The sequence below is a fragment of the Zonotrichia albicollis genome, chromosome 10, assembly GCF_047830755.1.
Source record: "Zonotrichia albicollis isolate bZonAlb1 chromosome 10, bZonAlb1.hap1, whole genome shotgun sequence".
In the NCBI taxonomy this organism is placed as follows: domain Eukaryota; kingdom Metazoa; phylum Chordata; class Aves; order Passeriformes; family Passerellidae; genus Zonotrichia; species Zonotrichia albicollis.
Genome location: NC_133828.1, coordinates 5,215,628 through 5,239,779, shown reverse-complemented (window position 1 = coordinate 5,239,779; position 24,152 = coordinate 5,215,628). Strand labels below are relative to the sequence as shown.

The window sequence follows — 24,152 nt, the reverse complement described above, 5'->3', positions numbered from 1 at the left end:
CATCATCACACAATAATAAAGCCACTTAAAATGTTTTTTTTTCCACAGACAGGCTAAGCAGCGGATGATTGCAATGCAAAGAGATGCCAATGAATATATGGAGTTGCTTTCACAATGCAAAATATTTAATGGAAATGATTTCCAGAGAAAGTCTGAAGAGTTTAATACCAGCGGTAAGCAACAGTGCTTCAAGAAATGCTTTTTGGGGAATAATTGAGGAGTGAATTATGCCTGACAACTCTTAAAAATGGGTTAGGCAACCCAGGAGAGGAAACTCACTCTGCACTTTTTTTGTAGAAGGCAACATTTGTCAGAGAACTCTCATCCACAGGATCCAGATATGCTGCAGGTTCTTGCAGGCAACATGCAGGCCATAATTCTGTAGGATAATTTCATCTGCTGCCCATTCTAGTTGCTTTTAGCAATAAATGGTTTAGATAATATGAAATGCAGGACATGCCCTGACCCACTGGTGTAAAGCATTCCCAAAGGACATTATTGCACTCAGTTTTAATCAGAAGCTAATACTGACCATAGAGTATTTAATTTTGTTGTACAGACACATTCACATTGGCTGCAAAATTCCTTGTCTTCATCTCAAACATATATAAAGAAAAGGAGAATAACAGTTGCAACAAACAAACAAACCAACCACAAAAAACCCAAAAAACAAACAAACAAACAAAAAAAACCCAACCCAATTAAAAAAAAAAAAAACCAAAAAAAACCCCAACCAAAAATACTCAACTTTACTGCTAAAATAAATAAAACTTGCTTTTAATATAATTAAAATCTGCATACGGAGACCATTTCAAATCCAGCTTGAGAATTGCAATTAGAATTGCAATTTAGACAATCTAAACATATTCTCAATATTAAAAAATATGACCAGCATAGTTAGCAAACATACACCTCATTTCTTCACACAGTATTTTGAAAATAAAACCCTATCCTTTATTTTTAGATAAAAAAGCCTCTTTTTTAGGCTTGCTAAGGAAAGAAAAAAAAAATTCTTCTTTAATCAGGACATTGAGATTTTTTTCTTCATCTTTTCCTTTCTCCTTTCCCCCTAGCAGAGGGATCATCACACCATCAGCAGGCTGGCACTCCTGCAAGACTCTGAAACCACTGCTCAGCACCTACAAAAGTCATCTGAGAAAAACAAACAAATAAAACCCTTCCTGCCTACCAATGCTGCCAAGAGACAATAATAAATGTATTCCATGTAAACATTACCTCATCCTCCCTTTCTCCCTCTCTGTCCTTTCCTCTTTTTTTTCACCCATTTATTACATATTTTCAATATAAGAGTAGTAACCTTTGAGGAGAAGACTGTTATTCATTACATGTGACCTCACCAACAAGACAGACAACTGCTCAGACTTAAAATATTGACATTGTTACTGCACTTAAATAAAAAAAATTCCTTGTGAACTTATTTCCAGTAATATAAGAAACAAAAATAAAGCATGGCTTTAGATTTATACATAAATTATTTTTCTATCCATTTTCAACCAGACATTGGGCCTCTGCTTTTTTTGTTGTTGCTTATTTATTTCTCTCATCACCCCAATAGTGCTGTTATTGGTTTACCTGAGCATTATCTTAAACCAGAATGGCACCATAGATCCCATTAAAAGTCTCATAAATCACTCACACAGACAGAAATATGACTCCAACTCAATGTGCTTGTATGTCAGAGCCTGACCTTTGCTTTAGAAGGTTTCCAGCCCCAAAACTGCCCACCCCAGGAAGATGTGAGCCCATAATCCCACCTGAAGCTCCAGGTATCTTGTGCCAACCTCTCCCACCTTTTGTATCCCCAGCATTTCAGGTTTAAACCTCACAGTGTTTGTTATTCTCTGTTATTCACAGAATCACCAGGTTGGAAGAGATCCTCATCATCCAGTCCAATCCATACCTCGACAACTCAACACCCAGTGCCACATCCAGGCTTTGTTTAACACACCCAGGGATGGGGACTCCACCACCTCCCTGGGCAGCCATCCCAGAACTTTATCACTCTTTCCATAAAAAAAATATTCCTAATATCCAACCTACCTACCAGCCATTCCAGAACTTTTTCACTCTTTCCATAAAAAGCTTTCCTAACATCCAACCTATATTTCCCTTGACATATTCCACATTTAGAGGGGAAAAGACAAAACACAGCATATTGCCTTTCTTCCTAAATCGCTGCTACTTTCATGTAAACAGTAAAACCCAATTGTCCCTGCCCATGCAGAGTGCAGAGGAGAGACACAAGTCTGCCCTGCACCTTCCTCCAGGTCCCCTTGGATTGCTCCTTGCAATAATTTTATCCATGAAAGTTTTGACTACCCTGATGTGAGCTCAGTTTTTAATAGCTGAGTGAAGCATGTTTCTAAAACTGACAATTTGCATGCAACAAATGTTCTGTTTGGGAATAGGATTTGGGAACATTTGGGATCTCTCTGTGCTGAGGGATCCCAAATGCAGCACAGGCCATGGTGTGACACTGAGTGGAGCTCCACTGTTTAAAACAAATCTGAATTCTGCAACCAGTTCTACAGACTTAATGACAAAACAATATCACCTCTGAGGAGTCTTAAAAGGAAAGTACATATTTTCAGTATTTGCATAGGGAAAATCTTTTATAACACATTATACTTATCTCCTTATATATCAATAGAAAAAATTCCCCAAAATTAAAAAGTGTGATAATGCATTTACGTAAAAGAGAAATAAACGACATTCAAGACAAGGCCACAATTACCAAAAAGATCAGGATGCCCTGAACCGTCAATTGTGGCACAGATCCCCACACACTCCTCAGTCAGCTCATTATTTTTGCTTACACAGTGTGACAGAAATGTTATGGAATTACACATGCACAGAGAACCCAAACTTTGTCCCCAGCTCAGAACGGGCACAGTTAACGCCTGGCCCAGCACACAGAGTGGCAGCTGCTGGGTGACATGCTGATAACACTCAGGACATCAATTTTGTGCAAGCAAACTGACCCTTTGCATATCCTGTCCTTATAATTTCACTTCTTACAATGGTCCCAGCATATTTTTTTTTCCAGACCAATAAAATCAGATTTTGCCTTTAGCAAAAGTGATCTACTTCAGAGAGAACATTTGTTGCATGCAATTTGTCACTTTTAGAAACGTGCTTCACTCAACTATTAAAAATGTGTAAGAAAAACAAAGATTTTATTATATCGAACTCAACTGACAAATAGTGAAAAGGACAAACTTTGTTGTTACATTTTATTTATGCCATGGTGCATTTCAAGTTCTACTCCAGAGCTGAAGTCACAAGAAAGTTCTAAATAAATTTGTTTCATTCCAAGTAGAAATCCACAATTCTCAATTTTATTGAGAACAAAAACAATATTTCCATGATCTGGAGATACTATTTGTTGAGCCAGCCATTGCTTACGCCAGTCAAAGGAGTTAAAAACTGAAGAAAGCAATCCAATATTAAATCCCCACAATCAGATGGAGGTTTTAATTTGTCATGTCCATCACAATCTAAATAATAATCGCAACTTTGCAAAATATGCAATTCATCTTTTTGTAAGGGCTCCTGACAAAATGATAAGGAAAGAACAAATCCTTTATTTATTCTGACACACACACAAACTTTTTGGTGTCTCTGCCACAGACTCCAGTCCAGCACAGAAACACCCAGGCTGCTGTGAGTACAGAAAGCAGATTAGGCTGGAGCTTGAGGTGCTGTAGCAGCTGATTTTAATTTCATCACATGTGTAGCTTCTCTTTCAGATTTGCTTCCATTAATGCAGTTATTCCTTTCTGAAAGGCAGAAGGCCTTTCTGCTCTCTATTTACCCTTTTCCCTGCAGCAGAACAAAGCATCAGATCAAAACCTGAGTTTCAAACCAGCAATTTCCAGAGGCCACAAGCTTGAATCAGGATATTTGTGATTTTAGTCTATGAATCCTTTCATTGCATAAGACACACAAACAGATCTTTATTTCTTTTTTTTTTTTTTCCTTTTTTCTTTTCTGCTGCTTCCCCAAGATTTGCAGCAGTGGAATGTGTGGTTCAGCTGTGCCACCCCCTGTGGGTGACTTCCCTGCTGATGTCTGGGCAGCACAGAGAATTCCCAACCCTGCTCAGGATCACTGCTAACAAAATCCTGTTCCCTTATGGCTTTAGCTACTGATAAATCCCTCTCTGGGATGGACTTTGGTCTGCAATTCCTCAAGTGCTTCATTTTTATGTCTAAACATGGTTGCAGTTATGACGCTGGATGTAAACAAACCATATTTTGCAGTTTAGAGTTTTTTATGTCCCCTTTGCTCCTGTAAAGGCAAAAGTACTTTCAAAGAAGACACAGACTTTTTAAAGTTCCCTGCAATGTTGGTCTGTGCCTCAGGAAAAACATTTAGGAGGCAGAAGAACTCATTTAATGACACAATCCAAAGCGCATTATGAAAAAGATAAAAAAGCCCTATACCAAGAATTCTTGACTTCTTCACTTGACTTCAGTAGTGTGGTTTAGGTTTTTAATGAAGTCTGAATTAAATATTTGCATTAATAAATAAATATCTGTATGGAAAATTTGCTGTCAATTAGTCTAAATGAAGCAAACTTGGTTAGCAATGTATGTGAGTTGCATTTACAAAGATATTTTACCACTCAAGAAGACAACCACTGGCTAAATCATAAGAGAGATGAAATTTATAGAGACAATAATAAAGTACCAGTAGAAAGCAAAAAAAGTTATGCATATGTAATTAGCACACTGAAATATAAATCATTTATTTTATTGCCATTAAGAAACTTTCCAAGAGTGCATTTGAAGGCTCAAGTCCATAAACAACTTCACTGAAATAAGCAGCTCAAAAGTGTTTGTCTCTTATTTATCTCCTATATCTCTCCTCATTGGAAGAAAGGCAGAAGACAAGCTCCTGGGAATACTGAGGAAATGTGGAATAATTCCAACAACAGTTCCAGTGGCTACCAAGTAAAGAACAAAATGAAGCCAACATGGTGCATGTGGATGTCAAAGTTTTTATGGAAAAATGTGAGTCTAATTCCATAAAACATGCAAAAATTATTGCCACATTTCAGGAAAAATAAATGACTTGTCAATATGGTTTTTGTTTAACCAATACTTCACTACTGTTGTATATGAAGATATAAATGCTTTTGTAAAATATTCACTACAAAACTGTTATTTACATTAGCAGAAACCTAGTTACCTATACATTACATCACTGTAGTCCCCACAATTTTTTTATTCCACCTTAAAAACCTTGTTAACAAAATCAAAATGTTACTGTTTTACAAGCAGCATAATAATTCAATTTGACACAGCCAGAGTCCCTCAGAATTCTGACTGATAAATTTACGTGGTTGCTGCTACTTTGACAAAAAAGTCCTTTTTTCTTTACAAAACCCTTCTGCTGCTGTGGGAGTTTGCTTGCTTGCTCTTCTATTTCCTGCACCCTGGTGCAAGAGCTTCTCTACCCAGGATGGGTTGGGATGTAAGGAAGACATAAAAAGATCCAGTCATGTCCCACTTTAGGACAACAACTAATCTGGAATTAAGAAGAAAGTCCAAAAATGGTGAGCTAAGAAAATGATAAAGCAGGGGAAAGGGAACATGACAATTCAGCACTGATGATTTTTGATCATTTTGCAGAGAGAGCATTCAGTGGACTGATCCAGGCAGAGCCTAGGAGTTTAGAGAAGGGGAAAAATACAAAACAAAACAAAAGTAATCAAAAATTTGCACTGAAAAACGCCATTGAGATAAGGTTTTTATTTCCTGTACTCAGTCTGAGATGAAACTGTCCAGGACACAATTACTGAAGAATAAATAAAGAAGAACAGATATCAGGCCAGCTTTGCTAGGAAGAGAAGAGACACAGAGTTTTTACTAATGTCAATGCAAGATCAATTGTGGAAGCTGGATGAGTAACAAAGCTTGAAAAATAGTAACATCACATCTCTGAGCAACTAAAAAAATCCAATTGTGGCAATTAACAGTCAGTTAATAAATAGCTCTGGTGTCAAAAAGGATTAAGTGCAGATCACTTCTAGCTTTGAAGGGAAATGCCACCAAGTCAGGCTCTGCCATGGGACCTTGGCACTCAAAGTGACACAACACAATGTTTGGTGACAATACTCAAACCAGAACAATTCCCATGCCAGATGGGGAAATCTGTGCCCAAAAGATGCAGCAAAAGCAGACAGATCCTTCACAAATGATATTTAGAACCTCTTAACAGAAGAAAGGCCCTCTTAGGGTTGTGGCTATACAGATTATATCTTAACTTCTGTACAAACACCATTAAGAATTGAGGTATAAACCTGATTATATTAATATTATTCATTAGAAAGGATAACCAATTTGCAGTATACACCACAAAGATGATGCCCAAGTGATTGAGCTTGCAGGAGCAGAAAGGTTGAATGAAGAGATATGATCTACCCTTATCCTTCCACTGATAACCATCAAAAAGGCTGTGCAGAACCAAAAATCACCAAAGACAAGGAGCTAAAGAGAGGAACACACTGATCCACGAAGTTTCTGTACAGGCTTAAGTCTCTACAGGAGGCTTGGCATTTCAGGGGACAGAAAAACTCTCTCAAAAAGGACAATTATCAGATAGCACCATTTCCTGCACTAAATAAAAGTTCGTACAGGAAAGCACCTTATTGAGGCTGTATCAAATCCTAGATGAAAAGTTCTGTAAGTTCAGGGACACCAGAATGAGGAATAAAACAGTTGCAAAGAATGCATTTCCCATATAATGGAGTATGAACATCCAAAAAACAATTTGGGCTTAAAATATCTGAGAGCATATGGAAATTAAAACAAAATGTAACCAGGGAATCACAAAAATCCCAACAGACACTGAAGAAAACATGAGGAAGGCTCAGGAAAGATGCAGTTGGAGATGGACCAAGGATGACCCGAGGGGATCAATCCTAGTTCTCTGTGGAGCATCACCAAGTTCCAGAACAATAACCTGGGCTGGAACCTGTGTGAGGCAACATTCATGAGCCACCTGGGAGAGGACATGAATAACAAGGTGATGAGGCCCAATAAAAATGAGATTTCCAGAAGAGCAAAGAGAATGATCTGTTTTGAAGAACTGCAGGACCTTAGGAGACTGACTGGCTGGAGAGGGAAAGGAGATGGGAAATTATAGTTGAATCAACAATTAATGAGAAAGTTATCCTAGTTTTGTATATTTACTCTTGGCTCTGTCTAGAGCACTTAAAAAGGAGATGTTGACACTATTAAAAAAAAGAAAACAAATAAAATTAAAGCCAAAAAGCAAGACAGCCCACCTTTGGACAAAGAAAGAAAGTCTATTATCCCAAAACCAGCATTTGACCTGTCTTCTCAGAAATGCAAGGACAGCAATGCAAGATCAGCCAGAAATTGTCAGATCACTTCTGTGGAGAAGCCCACACTCAGGAAAATTATTCTGTGGAACTCCCTTAGGACACTCTTCTCACCTCCCATTGGGCCCCATGACTGATCCAGGTGCTCTGAGCACTACTAAGGAGCCATGTGAGGTATAAATCACCTCTGACATGAAACCTTCTCCTTTCTGTGCATCCTCAAGGCACACGGGCTGTCTGTCACAGGAGGAAAAGCAAACCCACATCCCACAACTGTGTGACAGCTCTCAGTGCCTGTCTGGAGCCAAGTTTGGGGCAGACTATGTAGGAATAAACACTTTTCCCCCAGATCTTCACAGTTTTGCTCCTGCAGAGTAAGCCAAACTTTGCTCTGATTTGCCATGAATATTCATGGAAATTCACAGGAATTTCTGACAGGAACACCATCTCCAGTGCTTGGGGTTTCCTTCACTCACTAAGCCTCATCATTGCCAAGGGAAATTACTGCAGCTACTCTGAACACAGTAGTGCTTATGGATAATCACTGCTGGGAAGTGGTTTAGCTCAGGAGGTGGAGGAGTCATTAGAGGGACTAAAATCAGGGAAGGAAACAGTAATGAACCCAAACAGACACTCCTGGATCGTGGTCAAATTCCCTGGGCTCACTGTCTGATGTTCTTCACTCGCATCCAAAAAGTGGGAGATGCAAAAAGCCAGCCAGAAGGTCAAGTAGAATGTTCTGGGTCCCACAGGCAGAGAGGCAAATCCCTCTCCCTCCAGAGACTCCAGCCCCTCCAAACCACCCCCTGCTCCCAACCTTGGCAGGTAAAATCTGAATTCCTACAGAAGAAACAAGATGTTTCTCTTAATCCAGAGCAGCCCTGTCCAAACACAGCTGCCAAGAGAAAAGCCTGTGCTCCTTCCCAGGTGTGGGCACAAAGTACAGGTGGCAAAGCTGAACACAGCATTGCTTGTGCTGTGCTGAGATAACTGAGTGCCAAGAAAAGCTGAATCAAATGTCAGCCAAGCAGAAAATATCATGCATCATCATTGAAGCATCATCCCAGAAGAGATTTTGTTATATTCTGCAGAAGAATAACAGCTAAAACCCAGGTTGTGCTGCCTGGTGCTGGTTTGTAGAGCATGAAAGGTGCTTGTAATGATGAAGACACAAAATGACTCCTAAAATGAGGAAGAAGGAGATTCTTGCATCCAGAGGATGCTGCTCTGGCCACCTCTCAGCTCCCACACACAAAAGCATTAATATAAGATTGCTCATCATGGCTTTGAAAGGGCAGAAAATTGGGAGATTTTCCACATTAGAAAGAATTTTTGTTAGTTTGGGCCCAGAGATATCAGTTTAAATAAATGATTGTTGCTGAAAGCCTCACTGTACTCACTGAAGTGGGCTGTGAGGTGTCAAGGAGCGCCCTGTTACCATGGACAGGGGTTGTTCAAGCCTCCCTTACAGGAGAATCACCTCTGAAAGCCCATTTGGCTCCAGTACTGTCTGCATGAATCTTTCCCAAGAGGAAAATTTCCAGTTTCTCTTCCAAAAACAACTTTTTGGTCTTAAAAAGACAAAGATGAAACAACATGGCAATGCCTGGCCTTGGCTGAGATCAAAATGCTGATACTGCTGTGCCCACAGAAAGCTGTGAGGGGATAAAACTACCAAACAAGCCCTGAGATGATAAATATTAAAAGTGAAATTAACCTAATTATTAAGCATGAGGGAGCATCTCTGGAGCTGAACCCTGCTCTCCAGAGCAAAAAACACCCAAGGGCAGGTTCAGCCTCTCCCCTTCTGCAGAGTGAGACACAGACCAAGTTCCCAGCGCTTCAAAAGATCTGGTTCCATCCATCTGGGACTCATCCTCTCCAAAGTGAAGTCACATTGGACTCTTCTGAGGGTGAGTGATAGGAAATTAAAGTCCTCTAGTTTCTTTCTTTTGTGAATCCAAAGTAAATGTTCAGTACCTGGAGCTGGTGCTGTATGACCCATCATGAAAACCAAGTCATTTTCATAGTCCCTGCTTTCCTAGATGGAGACTTTCATCTTTAAAGATGATCTGTATTCTTTGTTCCTAACTCCAAGACTTACTTGCCTTCACTGGAGAAAACACTTTGAATAAATCTACTTCAAGCAGTCCCAATCACTTTGTATAGCTGACTTTTCTAGCACTTTTTTGTGTCAAATGCAGATTTTTTTTTCCACTAACAAAATGATTAGAAGATTGGAATAAAAAAGATAAATTCCACAAACACTGCTAAGAAAGCCTTTTATGTTGGTTTTTTTTTTTTCCCTCCTAGTACTTTTAGGAATAACCATATTCACACAAACACAAAAGAAAGTTTCCTATGAAGAACAGAATGTACAATTTTATGTGAATCACCCCATGGCCCTGACCATTTATTTGGCTTGAGCTGGCAGAGAATGCAATTACACTGGAAAACATTTTCCTTGACAGAGTAACAAAATTAATTTCCCTCATCAGGTGTTGTGCTGTATGATGAAGAGAAACAGCAGAAATGACCTGACAGGTAACAGAAGGTGGAGCGAAGAAAAAGGAGAATTTAAAATTAAAACTCAATTTTGCAGCAGCCACAAGATTATCTGACAAATATACCAGGCAGGGCAACACGAGATCCCTGCCATGTCCTGGCAGGAATAACTCCAGGGGTGTCTAGAAGATCCTAATTAGGTGAACCAAAGCAAGTTTCATGCTGTTTCCTCCTCTGAGGAGACATGCCCAGACCATGGGGATTGATGCAGCTCCACTGAGCAACACAGCAGAAGTGTCTGTGGATGTGTGTGCTTGGGAAAAACACTCCCACAGCTACATCTGTGAGAGTGTGTCAGTCAGAGCTCCCAAAGTTGTTTTATTGAACTCCCTAAGCACTACTTCCCAAATCAAAATCAAAGAAAAAGTCAAAACAAGTCTCTATAGTCAGTTCATATCCAAGGGAATTATTATTCTTCATCTAAAGAAGATTGAATGATTACCATGAAGTTTGAGAAGAATATTAGATACCACAAGCTGGTGTGTGCTTGGCATTATGAAAAATGAGCAGCTCATTATATCCAGCACTGTGTTCATTTCAAACCCATCCCAGGGCCTTGATTTTGCAAACAGATGCAGTGCTGCAGGTCTGGCCAGCACAGGATCAGAAATTCCCTGGACATGCAGGGAACAGAGGGACAGGAACACAGGGCCACTCTGATGGTGCAAACATCATGGCAGAACACACACACACAGAGTTCAAAACAAAGCACATTTTGCCCAGGACTGTGGTTAATTTGATTTTTTTTTTTTTTTGCTAGTTGGTATGCTAAATCTGATTCCATTTCATTTTTAGTATTGTCCTAGTAGCAAAGAATGGCTCTCAAACTTTATGTATCACTATTTTGGCAGAGAAAAAGAAGCCTTTTACATTTCTTCTTCCATTGCACTGCTGGTTTTGTAGCTCCCACACATTACAGTTAGCCTATATGGGAATCCACAAATCAGAAGGTTTTGGGAAAGCTGCAAAGGGCAGGCCTCAGAAACAGCAGAACTGTGATCAGAGCTAAGCAGCAGCCATGAGATTGGTCAGCAGAAAAATTATGTAAAATGTAGAAAAGTAAGGACAAAAAGAACAATGGTCCGTGTATTAATGCTTGTCTAGAATAACTCCCTAAGCTACAGAAGAGTTTACCTAGCAAGATATTAGGAAGTTTGAAGCTTAATAATGGAGCTCTGTGCATTGTGTTGAAGACTTGCAAGCAGGTATTGTATTTGAAATAAGCAAGCATTGTTTAACCAAAGGTATGTGTGCTTACAGTGCTTGGATAGAACCACTGTCAATGTGCTTTTGCTTTGTGTGATTGGTCAAAAAACTCATAAAGTGAGTTGTAACATTAAGTTCTTAGTCTGCTGCCTGGGATGTGAGCTGCTGGCACCTTTCCATTGTCATAACCATGTAATGAGGCTGATGCTGGAAAATCAAACAGCTCAAGGCACATTCCCAGCATTCCCACCCTGTTTGTGATTTGTACATAGACCCCCCCAACAACAGTCTATAAAACCCCACATCTTAAAAACCTTTGCATAGACACAAACACTGCAGCTCAGGCTGTGTCACAGACATCTTTTCATAAAAATCCTTTCTTTAGGATTTTTCCCCTTTCTGAGAAGCTGTGGCCTTAGGAAAAAAATGTAAACAATGGTTATCTGCTGCTGTGGAATGCAACAGGTGCATCTGGGATTGGTCTTGGGTGAATGTTTGGATTTACGGACCACTCACGGCAGAGCTGCTCTTGCTTTCTGCCTGGACACAGAACTTTGTTATTCATTCCTTTTCTATTCTTAGCTTAGCAAGTTTCTGAGAACTTTTCTCTCTATTCCTATTAGCATAGTAATAATGCAATATATAACATAAAATAATAAATCAAGCCTTCTGAACATGAGGTCAACATCCTCGTCTCTCTCTTCACCCTGAAAAACCCTTGCAAGCCCTGTAACAAGGCTGAATACGTGAGTGACAAACCCTAAAATCACTTCAGTGTGAGCTGCAATATTTAATGCCCCAAGACTGTTCAGCTACAAGCCCAAAAATCTTCTGCAAGCTCCTGTTTGCCAGGACAGACACCAGACACTCACTGTGAAGGTTCTGGGCGATGCTCACTGTCCACTCCTCTGGAGAGGCGCCAGCTGTGGGGATCTTGGAGCACTTGAGCTGGCTGGAGAGGTCTCGGGACTCCAGCCAGCACAGGGTGTCCTCCCTGTAGCTGTAGTCCAGGGTGACCACTGCAGATCCCTTCACTGGGCTCCAGGCAGACACTCTGCTGCCATTCAGGTGCAAAACCTCAACGTTCTCAGGGCTTGCAACCAGAAGAAGAGGAGGTCGGTCAGCGGGCTCTGAAAACAAAGCGAGGAGAGTTTAAGTGATTAACAGGCTGTGTATTTCATTTTTATCTTTTCGGTTTTAATGTAGTTTTTAATGTTCTTACCTGCTTGTTTTAAGATATGTAATAAATTGGTTTTGTTTTTATTTTCATAACTATCATATATTCCCAATTATTAGTCTATTTTATCCTGCTGTTCCAATGGTTCACATCATTAAAGAAAATTAATTACCCCAGCCTCTCAGCCTCTGTTTAATTCCAAGTATCATTATTGCAACATTTTTCATGCCTAAGTCATAAAATGAAATACAACTTATGCAAATTATCTCTATCCAGATTACTGGAATTTCAAAAAGAAATAAGGCCAGAAAAACTTGCAGAGCTCATGAGGACACATGAAATTGTAAGATGCTTTTCATTTTAAAATAGGAAAAAATCTGAGGAGTGGGTGCCACTCAAAGAAGGTATAACCAACCTGACAATAAATCCAGTGCAGTGAAACCTTAAAGCATAGAAACTCTGCAATTTAGGCACATTTGAAAAAAAATTGTGCTGCCTCATCAGGAGCTCTCACCCCAATGTAATCTGCTTGTTTTCAAAGGAATGCATCAATGTTTGAACACTGCATTGACATGCAGCACATCCAATCAGCATTCCACCTAATGTAGTTCTCAAATTTTCAGTAAGCAGTTCCAGCCATCTAAATGGTGGAAAAAATGGCATAAATAAAAGGATTTGACAAATGGCACTTCATCATCAGGTCTGATTAAAGACAAAAGAATATTTCAGCAAGTACGGTGCTCAGTGGTCTCAAAGTCACAGCAAAAGGTGTTCTGTTCCTTGATAATATCTGTTTTTATTTCAACCTTATTTGAATAAGGGGTTTTTCGCATCATAAAATTAAAAAAAAACTTTGTTTATTTCTACAAAGCTTCAGTGTATACTCTTTCTAATGTGGATTTCATTTACTCCTTATTTATTCTTTCTCATTCCATAATCTATATTCTGTCTTGTTACACATCTTGTCCCTCTTCAGTGCATCTCACATGAACATTTGTAAATCCACACTTCTGCAGTTTTACTTTTGGAACTTCCTTACTGTCCTCATCATCCCCACAGTCCCTTCCACCCATCAGATCAGATCCAAACATTATTTTGCTTTGAATTTCAAAAGATATCCAAGAACTGCAGGGATCGAATTTCTTTGTAAAACAATCCCTTGAGGTGTAAGCCATGAGTGAAGCTCTTGAGTCTTGTTTTCTTTGTTTGTTTTTCTCTTTCCAAAAGATAAAATAGCGGAGGGGAGGGGGAATTCTCACTAAGCAATTTTTTGTTTGAAACCTGCCAGGTAGGTCCCTTTGCAGTCAGTGCCTGTGAATCTCTCCTTCCCCTTGTTCTTAGCAACTTTTGCCACCCTTGAGGAAAGGCAGATTTAGGAACTTGTGTCCCTATCACCCACTCACCCCAGACTGGTACAAAAGGAGAGTTTCCATCTGCATCCTGCTGAGTCTGGGGATTTATTTTCACATCCAACAGCTCCATGCTCAGCTTCTCTCTCCCCACAAAATAACACCACTGCCTACTTCTGGATTCAATCGCTCTTTCCCCAGCTCCCAGCAGTGTGGAAAGACCTTTATTATGATTTTTTTGCTCTTATTCTGTGTGTTAAGCTGGATATTTCCACAGCCTGCAGTATCTAAAGCCTCAAAGAGAAGGCAGCTCACAGGAGCTGTTTGCAGTTTCAAAGCCACCAGGTGGTTTAGGGAGAGAGAGAACCAGAGCTTTTCTTTGAACTGACCTCCTGAAAAGTGTAACCAGGATTTAATACCCCACTAAACTCCAGAGAAAGGCTGTATTTTGGTATTAGAGTCTAAGACATAAAGGAATTCTTAAAAGGAATTCAGTTCAACCCTCTTGAGCTGCAGCTGTAATCAAACCTGGCTGCAGACAATGGTGCTGCAAGGACCTGTGGCATTGCCAAGAGGTTCTGCTCAGCAGGCACCATGACACATTAAAAATACAGAAACTGGATTACTGGCCTTGAAATTGTATTTTTAAAGCATAAATACATTAAATAATTCAATGGATTAAAGCAGTTAATCATGGTTTTGCACAGTGGGGTAGATTACCTGCTTCCTTCAGTGTTGCTCAGATAAAGGCCAATTCCAAAATTTGAAAAATATAATGTATTGATAGTAAAACTGTACAAAATATATACATTTCATAAAAATATATAAATTAACTTACTGTACAGCATAATGCAGATGAAAAACAGGAGATACTAAGAAAAATCATGTCTTCACTCTCACAAAAACTGCTTGTCTGTTCCTGGAGAACAGATTCTACACAGCTTAAAAGTTTAGTGGACAGATTTGTGAGTTCCAGTGAGCTGACAGCAGCTTTTCAAGTGGACTTCATGGGTGTATTTTCACAAGTTTTTCTTTTTTTTTTTTTTTCCATTTTATAGGAAAGATAAGATGTGAATAGCTCTTTAATCCAGGGAAGTTTTATGATTCATCCTTCTTGACTAAAATGAAAGCATCCTCCTTTGAATTATGTTTAAGATAGAGTGGTGAAAAGATGAAAGGCTTGCATTTCCCTCCTACCTGATCTTGTCTAAAATACAGATCAATAAGTGATGCCACAACAAATCAGAAATGAAGGTGTTTTGCACTGCCAACAGATTTCTCATCTGAAGAAAAGCTCAGAAATGCCAGCATTTTCTATTTTTCCACCACAATGATAAGAAACGGATAAACCCCAGAATTCAGGGTTTACAAACAGCTTCAACCCCCTTTTCCTGGGGTATACTATGTAAATCATAAGAGTTTTGCTCCCCATGGTATGTATCGTATAAAAATCTGAAAAAATACTCAGACCAATTTATTTTTACATTATTTTTGATGTTTAACCATAATGTACCTCACAAATGAGTTGTTTTATTTCTGAAGTTTTACAACTTATTTTCATGAGATTTTACAAGAAAATTGTGTTGTCAAATCAGTTAAACAGGGCTGATTTTTTTTTCCTTAAAGCTAGATTTTTTTTTTCTTTAGTCATTATCAGTTCAGCCCACTTCATCTACATGACAAATGTTTCTCACCACACAGCATTTCTCTCTAGATTGGCCTTGGAGATATAAAATATACCAGGAACTTTTGTAAAACAGATTAATTTCTTTTCCTCAGCTAGATATTCCCAATTCTGTAATTTTCTTTCTTTAAATACTCTTCTCATCACATGCAGACTTTGCAATTTAGGCATAAAAACCTGGTAAACAAGTAAGTTCTTAAATTCTGTTCAGCAAAGCTGTGTTTTGTTTCATTTTCACCTCAGAAGAAACCATTAACTGCCTCTTTATTCATAAAAGAAAATATGCTTAAAAAGTCTGGGAAAAAAAAAACCCACAGTGAGCCTCCAGCTGTTTTGATACCCATTTTAACATCCTTCCCCAAAGGAAATGTGCAGCTAAAAGCTTTCAGATCCTGAGTTATTTAATTGTGCTGAGGAAAAAAATGCAGAATTTAATGAGGGAGAGACCTCAGCACCTTCCCAGCCTGAAGGGCAGCAAGGAGCAGATTTTGGGGAACTTTTTGCTAATTGTGCCCCCCCACATGTGCTGGGATGGTTGAGGGGGGACAGGCTCTGAGGCCACCCAGCATTTGATGGATCTGTGGGGTCACCACACTGTCCCCAGCCCTGGCAGGGCTCCTGCAGGTACCAACAAGTGTCACCTGCTCAGCACCTCTCTGCTCCTGGTGGGGAAAATAGGGAAGGTGAGAATTTCTAGAAAGCTGTGAAACCTCAGAAACAGTAAAGAACTTCCAGCTAGTTGTGGCTGTAAAGCCTGAAAGGAGAAAAGTTACAGTAGTACAGCAAGCAAGGATGTGAAACAATAATTTGAGTTTTAGGCTTGACCAAGATAGACCTTAAGACTGCAGAAAAATAGTCTACAGAAGACTACAGGAAAATTTTAGAAAAATATGCTTAGCAAGACAGTAGAAGGTTTTAGGCTTAATAATGGAGTATTGTGTATTGTTAATGGAAGGCACACAAGCATTTTATGAAGCAGGTGCACATGTACTTTTAGTGATTGGCTAGAGCAATGATCTGTAAGCTTTAGTGTCACAAATACATTTTATGAAAAATCCTTTCCTTAGGAGTTTTCCTCCTGAGAAGCTGAGAGGCCTCAGGAACAAAATGTAAACAATGGTTATCTGCTGCTGTGGAATGCAACAGGTGGGTCTGTGATTGGTCTCATGTGGTTGTTTTTAATTAATGGCCAATCACAGTCAGCTGGCTCAGACTGCCTGGTCAGTCTCAAGATTTTATTACCATTCCTTCTTTTCCTTGCTAGCCTTCTGATGAAATCCTTTTCTCTATTCTTTTACTATAGTTTTAATATAATAGATATAATAAAATAATAAACCACCCTTCTGAAACATGGAGACAACATTCTCATCACTTCCCTTGTCCTGGGACCCCTGCACACCACCACACTTCAGCGATAAGCTATTGGCCAGAAAGTTTTTTAAATGCTCTGTAACAAAGACATCTTTGGCTGCTGCTGGCAAGATTTGAGCTGTTTCCATCTTTCAATTGTCTCAACCAGGAAATGGGGCTGATGCCACAATAAAGCTCAAGGGATGTGTCCCAGCAGTCCCTTCCCATTCTCTCCTCAGAGCACAGAAAGCTCCCAGCTCATTCCCAGAGCCAGCTGGGGTGTTTGGTGCCCTGGGCTGCGTCGTGCCCAGGATCTCGGCATGGATGGGAATTCACATTCAGAGCAGATCTGCTGTTATTAACGTTGAAAGCTGCACAGAAAGCCCAGCCTACAGCTCTAGTGCTGCTTCTTATCTCTCACAGCTTTTACACACAGAGCTGAATGTTCCTCAGCTCATTTTCTTCATCTGTTTGACAACTACTTTTGCCAAATGTCGGCAAAGCAGAGAGGCTGCTCTTTTTCCATCCTTGTTTGCTTTAGGTTAAGGAGAAAAATTGATATGTTTTCTAAGGGCTGGGTTTCTTTTTTCCTTAGATACCTGCTTTTTTTTTTTTTTTTTTTTTTTTTTTGATTCTGCTCTAATCCAAAGATAGCTTGTTTTCAAAAAACCTGAAGTAATGGGGAACACTCATTTCTGTGCAGCACCATGACCCAGGTTTGTATTGTCCTACAGGGATTTCTTTGATTAATGAGTAGTGATTCCTTTCTGAGAATACCAAAAATGTGAAAACTTCTGTCAAATAAACATGATAAAGTAGCAAAAACTGCAGAGAAGTCCCTTATTAATGTGATTTGTTTCATCTTGACACCAACAGCTAACTTCAACTCTCAGTTGTTACTCAGTTTTCTGTGTGTAAAAAGGGAAAATAAAAGGGTCATCTCAAGCCCTGTACTGGCACCATGAGCATTTCCTGATCTAGAATTGCATTTTTGATTTTCATGAGATGGAGAAAGAAGAATAATAAATTATTTTTACTTTGCATGGGCTGTCATCTCACATGACTTCAGGGTCTATTGAAAAAGAAAAATGTCCATGTATGGATCAAGAAAAAACAGTATAAACAGGAAAACACTCTTTTACTCCTAGTGGTGATCAAGGAAGGACACATTTAGTAATGCTCTTTAGGTGAAGAAGCCTCAAAACTATCACTAGACCTTTCTATTTTCTGATGGTAAAATAGTTACAAAAAGGAAGCCTTAAAAATATATACAATAAACATTACTTCATACTCAGCTGCTCATGCTTCAGCATTGTGGATGTTGAAGAATTCCCTTAAGGAACTTTTTTTGTGCTTTAATATAAAAGCATTGTTAATTCATTATGCTGAATAAGAAAACACTGTGTACTATATTGCCTCATTAAGCACAATTGACTAATTTCCTCAAATACCCAATCCACTATAAGTAATGAAAACATGCACTAAGCAACAAAAAGTCTCATGTGAATATGTATATCAGGAAATTCACCTCTTGGGATGATGCAAGGACAAAGCAATCTCATGTCTTTTTTCATCCTAAGGGTACAATTACCTCATGATCATTTCCCCTGTCTCCATTGTCTTCCCAGAGTAAACAGCCTTTTTTTGTTTGTGTGAGGAAAATCTTTGATTTATTTATGAACAGGGAAACTGGGAACTCTTCTAATCTTGGCTGAATTGAGTATTTTGCTTTAATTAATAATATCCAGATAATAACTTTTGATATTTCCCTTGGAGTATTGTCTTAATAAGTGAATATTTTTTTCCTAAGCTTGTTGTGCAGCTCTTTGTAGTGCAGTAAAACAAAGTTCATCTCACCTGTGTTCATCTCTGTCTTTTCACATGAATCCTCCAGCACAAAACCACAAAAGATTTTCAGGAAGGTAAAAAAAGAAGTTAAAACTTACTATTTTTGGCCTTGCAGGACTTGTTATCAGGCTGAAGCACGTAACCCTCCACACAGCTGCAAGTGTAGGATCCATCTGTATTTACACACATCTGGCTGCAGCTTCCATACGTGTCACATTCATTCACATCTAAAGGGACATTAACAAGGTCTAGTTTAGGGATTAGGAAAAAAAAATTCAATAAAATTGAGTATTCTAAGCGAGTTTTATAAGTCATGAATCATTTTGGTGGGAGGCCTGATGTTTTTCCTTTCCCAAACCATGAATTTATCAGGGATGTTGGCTGTTGAAATCACTCAAGTAGCCAGAAAGAAGGGCAGGAGTTCTCAAGTTCAATAGCTCTTAATTTTGAAAGATAAAACCTTCATTATTTCAAGTAGTCTCCAATGCCTGCATCATGTCAGGGAGACATTTGGGTCCTTGTTAGCAGAAGAGATCACTAGTTATCAGGGTTGATGAATGGAGCAACATTTCAGGAGAGCAAGTAATTGATTACCCTTCTCAACCTATTTATGCTGGCAATGTCTTACAGTTCCTTAAATGAGCTGTCACCACGTCTCCATTAAACCACCATCCAACATCAAAAACTATAGACTCCTCTAATAAATATAAAGAACATTTTTCTCAACTAGAGTGTCTAAAAATAATACCATAAAATCAAGGTATGCTATTAAACAGTGGTTGAGGGTTTAAGTAATAAATTGACATTCTACAAAAAAATCCACTGTTTAAATTATTTCCTGAGATATATTTTTAATCACAAAACATGACATCCATAGAGAGAAAGAACTTAAATTATATTTATGAAGAATCTGGCTCAGTACTTTTAGTTGGAGAGAGAAGTGATTGGTAGTGAGAACATCTATAGGGCCATAGAACTCCAATATGATCATTAATAGAGAAAAAAAATAAAGCAAGAAACAAACACCTGGAGAGAGATTGAAGAAGTCATATACTTCAAAAATGGAAGAGAACAGTCTACAATTTAAGTCTACAATTAATTACTCCAAAATAATGTTCCCAACTAAATTGTGTAACCTTGGGAGAGTTCATTTATAAAATTCTAATCTAGGTGTGACTTCACGGCTGTGAGGTGAAACACTTCAAGTTTTAGATGCTCTCCTGGTGGGGAGGTGTGGAGAGAGAGCAGCTCACACAACTGAGCTGTAGCTCCAGAACTGCTCCAGACCCTCTGAGCTGTGGGAAACAGTAAAGGGAACATGATGCTTAAAGCAAACATTGTTTGAAGCAGGCAGACCTGAACTTTTAGTGATTGGCTAGAATATTTCTCTGTAAGCTTTAGCTATATGCTATTGGCTAGAAAGTTTTTAAAACACTCTGTAATAAAGAAAAATCTTTGGCTGCTGGCAGTATGTGAGCTGATACTATCTTCCAATTGTCTCAACCATGCAATGAGGCCAGCACCACAATAAAGCTCAAAGAACATATCCCAACAGTCCCATCCTATTAATGAAAAACCCCAACACACTGATCCTTCAGTGACTTCAGGGGAGCTGCTGCTGGGGCACAGGAGCATCAGAGAGTCAGGAGGGAGGTCCTGACTCTCATTTTAGGGACACTTTTCTCGCAGATAGATCTTATGAAAAATCCTTTCCTTAGGACTTTTTCTCCTGAGAAGTTGAGAGGCCTCAGGAACAAAATGTAAACAATGGTTATCTGCTGCTGTGGAATGCAACAGGTGCATCTGTGATTGGTCTCATGTGGTTTTTCTAATTATTGGCCAATGTACTCTCTGTCTGAGCCACCAGCTTTTGTTATCATTCTTTCCTATTCTATTCTTAGCCAGCCTTCTGATGAAATCCTTTCTTCTATTCTTTTAGTATATATTATATATAATATATAATATATATAATTATATATTATAATTTTAATATAATATATAAAATAAAATAATAAATCAGGCCTTCTGAAACATGGAGTGAGATCCTCATCTCTTCCCTCATCCTAAGACCCCTGCAAACACCGTCACACACTCTTTCCCATTCCCTGCCCCAAAAGCCCATGCTTGCCCCTGACCAACACCTTTGAAGAAGGATGAGGAAGCAACATTTCTATGCTGGCTGTCCACCAGCTCCCTGGCCCTGAGAGCCAGCAGGGATCCATGGAGACACCAGGGTGTTGATGTTACACGGAATTTCTTGCTTACCTGTGCAGCTTCTCCCGTCAGTGCTGGTTTCGTATCCGTCCCCGCAGTAGCAGCGGGTGCCGTTCCTGGTGATGGCACACTTGTGCTGGCAATTCATCTGCTGGCACTTGGGGAGCAGCTCTGGGAATGGCAACAGGGCAGGATGTTACTAAATGGTTGTGTTATCCCTAAATCACAAACTTTAGAAACACTGAAATATGTTTAAGTGCATGTCTCAGGAAGGAAGCACCACCACCATCTATATTAGCTGGGAATATATCACACACACCCCCTGTAAAGAGCTTGCCATGAAAACTGCATGCCAGCAAGTTAAACGTTAGAAATCAACATTTTATTTCTATCCACAGTTGCTCACAAGTTTATGATTGAGGTGTACTGTTGCTCTGCTTAAACATCCATTTTTTGCATGTTAGTCATAACTATTGTTGGTAAAAAAATAAACTAAAGCAAAAAACAATCCTGAAGTGGTAACAGCTATAAAAAAATTATTTTTCAGAATTTTTCAACACCTATGCCTTTATTATTCCTCATACCAATTGATTTTCTAACTTTTTAAATCTTGTTTTGATTTGATGATGTACTCAAAACCTTCACACCAGACAATGGGGACACATTCTGCCTCAACATTTTAACATTGGACGTGTAATACTGGATAAACCCATGGAGATTATATATGTCACTACTGCAAACATCCTTCATAGAATTTGCTTAAACACACACAATCAGCACAAGGCATGATGCAAACAAACTGTAGAAATCTTGTAGAAATACAGACTACAATGTTTTCCAGAAGGAAACAGCACAAAACCAAACAAAAGCCACTCCAACCCTTCCCAGCCTCAAGCTGTGTCCTGTGTCTCAATAATTTTGCTGATCAAAAAAAAAAAAATTAATGAACAACACCTTGTTCCCTCCAGGAAAAAAAATAATTTGAGAAACCCAGCTTAAGGAGGTGCTCTGAGGGTATTTTTCAAAACTGTGCAGATGTGTCAGAAAATAACCTGCAAATGGACAGAGAAATTTCTGCTACAGGGCTGGCTTTAAGTAACTGTGTAGGACCTAAGGAAAAAGAGAAATCTGTATCCTAATATGTGAACAGTTTTAATCCATTTGATCATTATTCATCGAGTTCTGCTTGGAGTAGAATGAACATGAATATGAAGAAGAGTCTCTATCAGCATCTGAGCCCTGGAGCTTCCATTCTGGAGCGACTGCCGCTGTCAAAATTAGGCTGAAATTTTGGGAGAAAAGTGGATGTGGCTGGCACACAAAGTTACTACTTATCCTAATGCAACTATTCTGAAAAGAAAGTGGTTTCACACAATTTTCTTGGGGCACTTTCTAGAACTCTTTACCACACCATCTACAGACTGCCCAGAGGTCCATAAACCACACACCGTCTAAATCTGCCCATTTTCCCTGTGGTTTCTGGTATATTTCTCTGCCTTTTGGGTCCCTGTGCATAGGAAGATAATATATTTTGTGGCTGTACTGGCTTTGTTGTTTTCCTGTCCCTAGTCCTTAAATCTGCTACATTTTTCCAAGAAAAGTCCCACATAGAGGATAAACTGGAAAACTTCCCTAAAATGGTTCTGCAGGCTGAGATGCAGAGCTGATGATTTAATACATCTACCTGAACAAAAATCAACACATACATCTCATTTTCTGGGCAAACATGGACCAGCCATCCTTTACCACCTATAATTTTCTTCCTCCAATATTTGGCTGGTGCTGCACAGCCAGGAGCTCCTACTGGGTGAGAACTGCTTGACTCACAAACAGTGAGTCTTGGTTTGTTTGCAGTCTTTCCTTAATGGATGCAGACAGGCAGCAGCTTGAACCAGAACAGAGCTGCACACAGCCAGGAAAGCTGGAGAACAGGGACAATAAATTGGCAAGTAAGGCCCATTTGGGGAAAATTAAAAACAAAAATAAAAAACCCAAACAAACAAAAAAATAACCAAAAAAAAAAAAACTCCAAGCAACAACAGCCTATCTGCTATTTTTTTTTTCACAAAAAACGGTTGTATGTCATTAATTTTAAGTTACTGCAGTATCATATGAGCGGATTTTAACAGTAAAATGGTTGCATTTTCCTTACAAAGCCATTAAAGAACCACTGTTAGCTGCCATCTGTTTCTGACTTCTGACTAACATTTTCCCTGTCTCTCCTAAATTATACATCAGATCATTTCAAATACATTTTGTTTTTCATTGTGACAGACACTTTTTGGCCCCAGAAATTTTTGCTCTGTTGCTGATCTGCTAACCCTGCCAGAGGAACCCATAAGTGAAAAAGCAAAAAACACAATAACAATGGAGGGTAAGAGATAGAATATAACAAAGCAGAATAGATTAGGAAAGAATATTTCATTTGAAAGGGACCTACAATGATCATTTAGTCCAACTGCCTGAGCCCTTCAGGACTGACCAAGAGTTAGGGCATGTTCTTAATGCCTCTACCTTTAATAAATAAAACATTAAACACTAAAATAGCAAATGCATTTTCTACTTTACTAGCTAGTTTGTAACAGCTGTAATAGTGATCCTGAAAACCTTTGGAAGAAAACAGAGTTTGACTGCCTCTGGCAATGTTTGAAATATTGAAGGACAAGCAATGGAAGACAGTGTATACATTTAAGGCTTGGTTAGATTTGTAACAGGTTTCTGGGGAAGTGAGGAGGCAAAGAAAAATCATGAAGCAGAACACTGATATTTTTAATGCTCCAGCTAGGACATTTAAAGAGATAAAAGCCAGGGACTGTCATTTCTTGTCTCTTCTAAGATTCTGCACCCACTTTGATCTCCCTTTCTCAGCCAGAACTGGTTTACAAAGTACACAGGCAGTGAAGAATGAGCATCACTGAGCTTTCCACTTTCATCACAGCTACAGAAACCTCTGCATTTGTCAAAGCCTGGTATTTCTGCTGCAAGATTTAAAGGAAGGAGCTGCGCTGAAGGAAACAACAGGAGAGAGCTTTAGAGCTCTCTGGCAGAGCCACAGTTCAAGACAAGGAGCTGCAGAGCAAGCCCTGAGATTTGCAGAAATACAGGGTAGCAGAAGCAGCTGTGAGCATCTTTAGGATGATCTATTTTCCCCCAAACCCAGGGAGTAGTGCCAATTCATCCAACTCTGATTTAGGTCATTTTGTTCAGCGTTTTCTTCCTTCCACAGGAGACATGAAGGGCAGCATTTTTTACTCCCCTGCATCTCCATGAACTCTCTGAAGTTGTGAGCCAGGTCTGCCACAAAAGCCACCCATGCCAATCTTGTGCTTCCTGCCTTTCATGCTGCTCTAACTCCAGGCATCTGGTCCCACAGGAGAGCAGTCAGTC

General features: G+C 39.2%; 1 protein-coding gene across 6 annotated transcripts in view; it reads right to left on the bottom strand.

Annotated features, from left to right (window-relative positions):
* LRP1B (LDL receptor related protein 1B) overlaps positions 1-24,152 on the bottom strand; it is a 639,076-nt gene that overhangs the window by 276,367 nt on the left and 338,557 nt on the right. For all 6 annotated transcript variants that reach the window (XM_074547868.1, XM_074547870.1, XM_074547871.1 and 3 more), the window contains exons 4-6: positions 20,817-20,936; positions 18,650-18,778; positions 12,016-12,273 (exon numbers count right to left, since the gene is read on the bottom strand). In XM_074547868.1, coding sequence (XP_074403969.1) covers positions 12,016-12,273; positions 18,650-18,778; positions 20,817-20,936 — 507 coding nt within the window. The remainder of the gene's footprint in view (positions 1-12,015; positions 12,274-18,649; positions 18,779-20,816; positions 20,937-24,152) is intronic.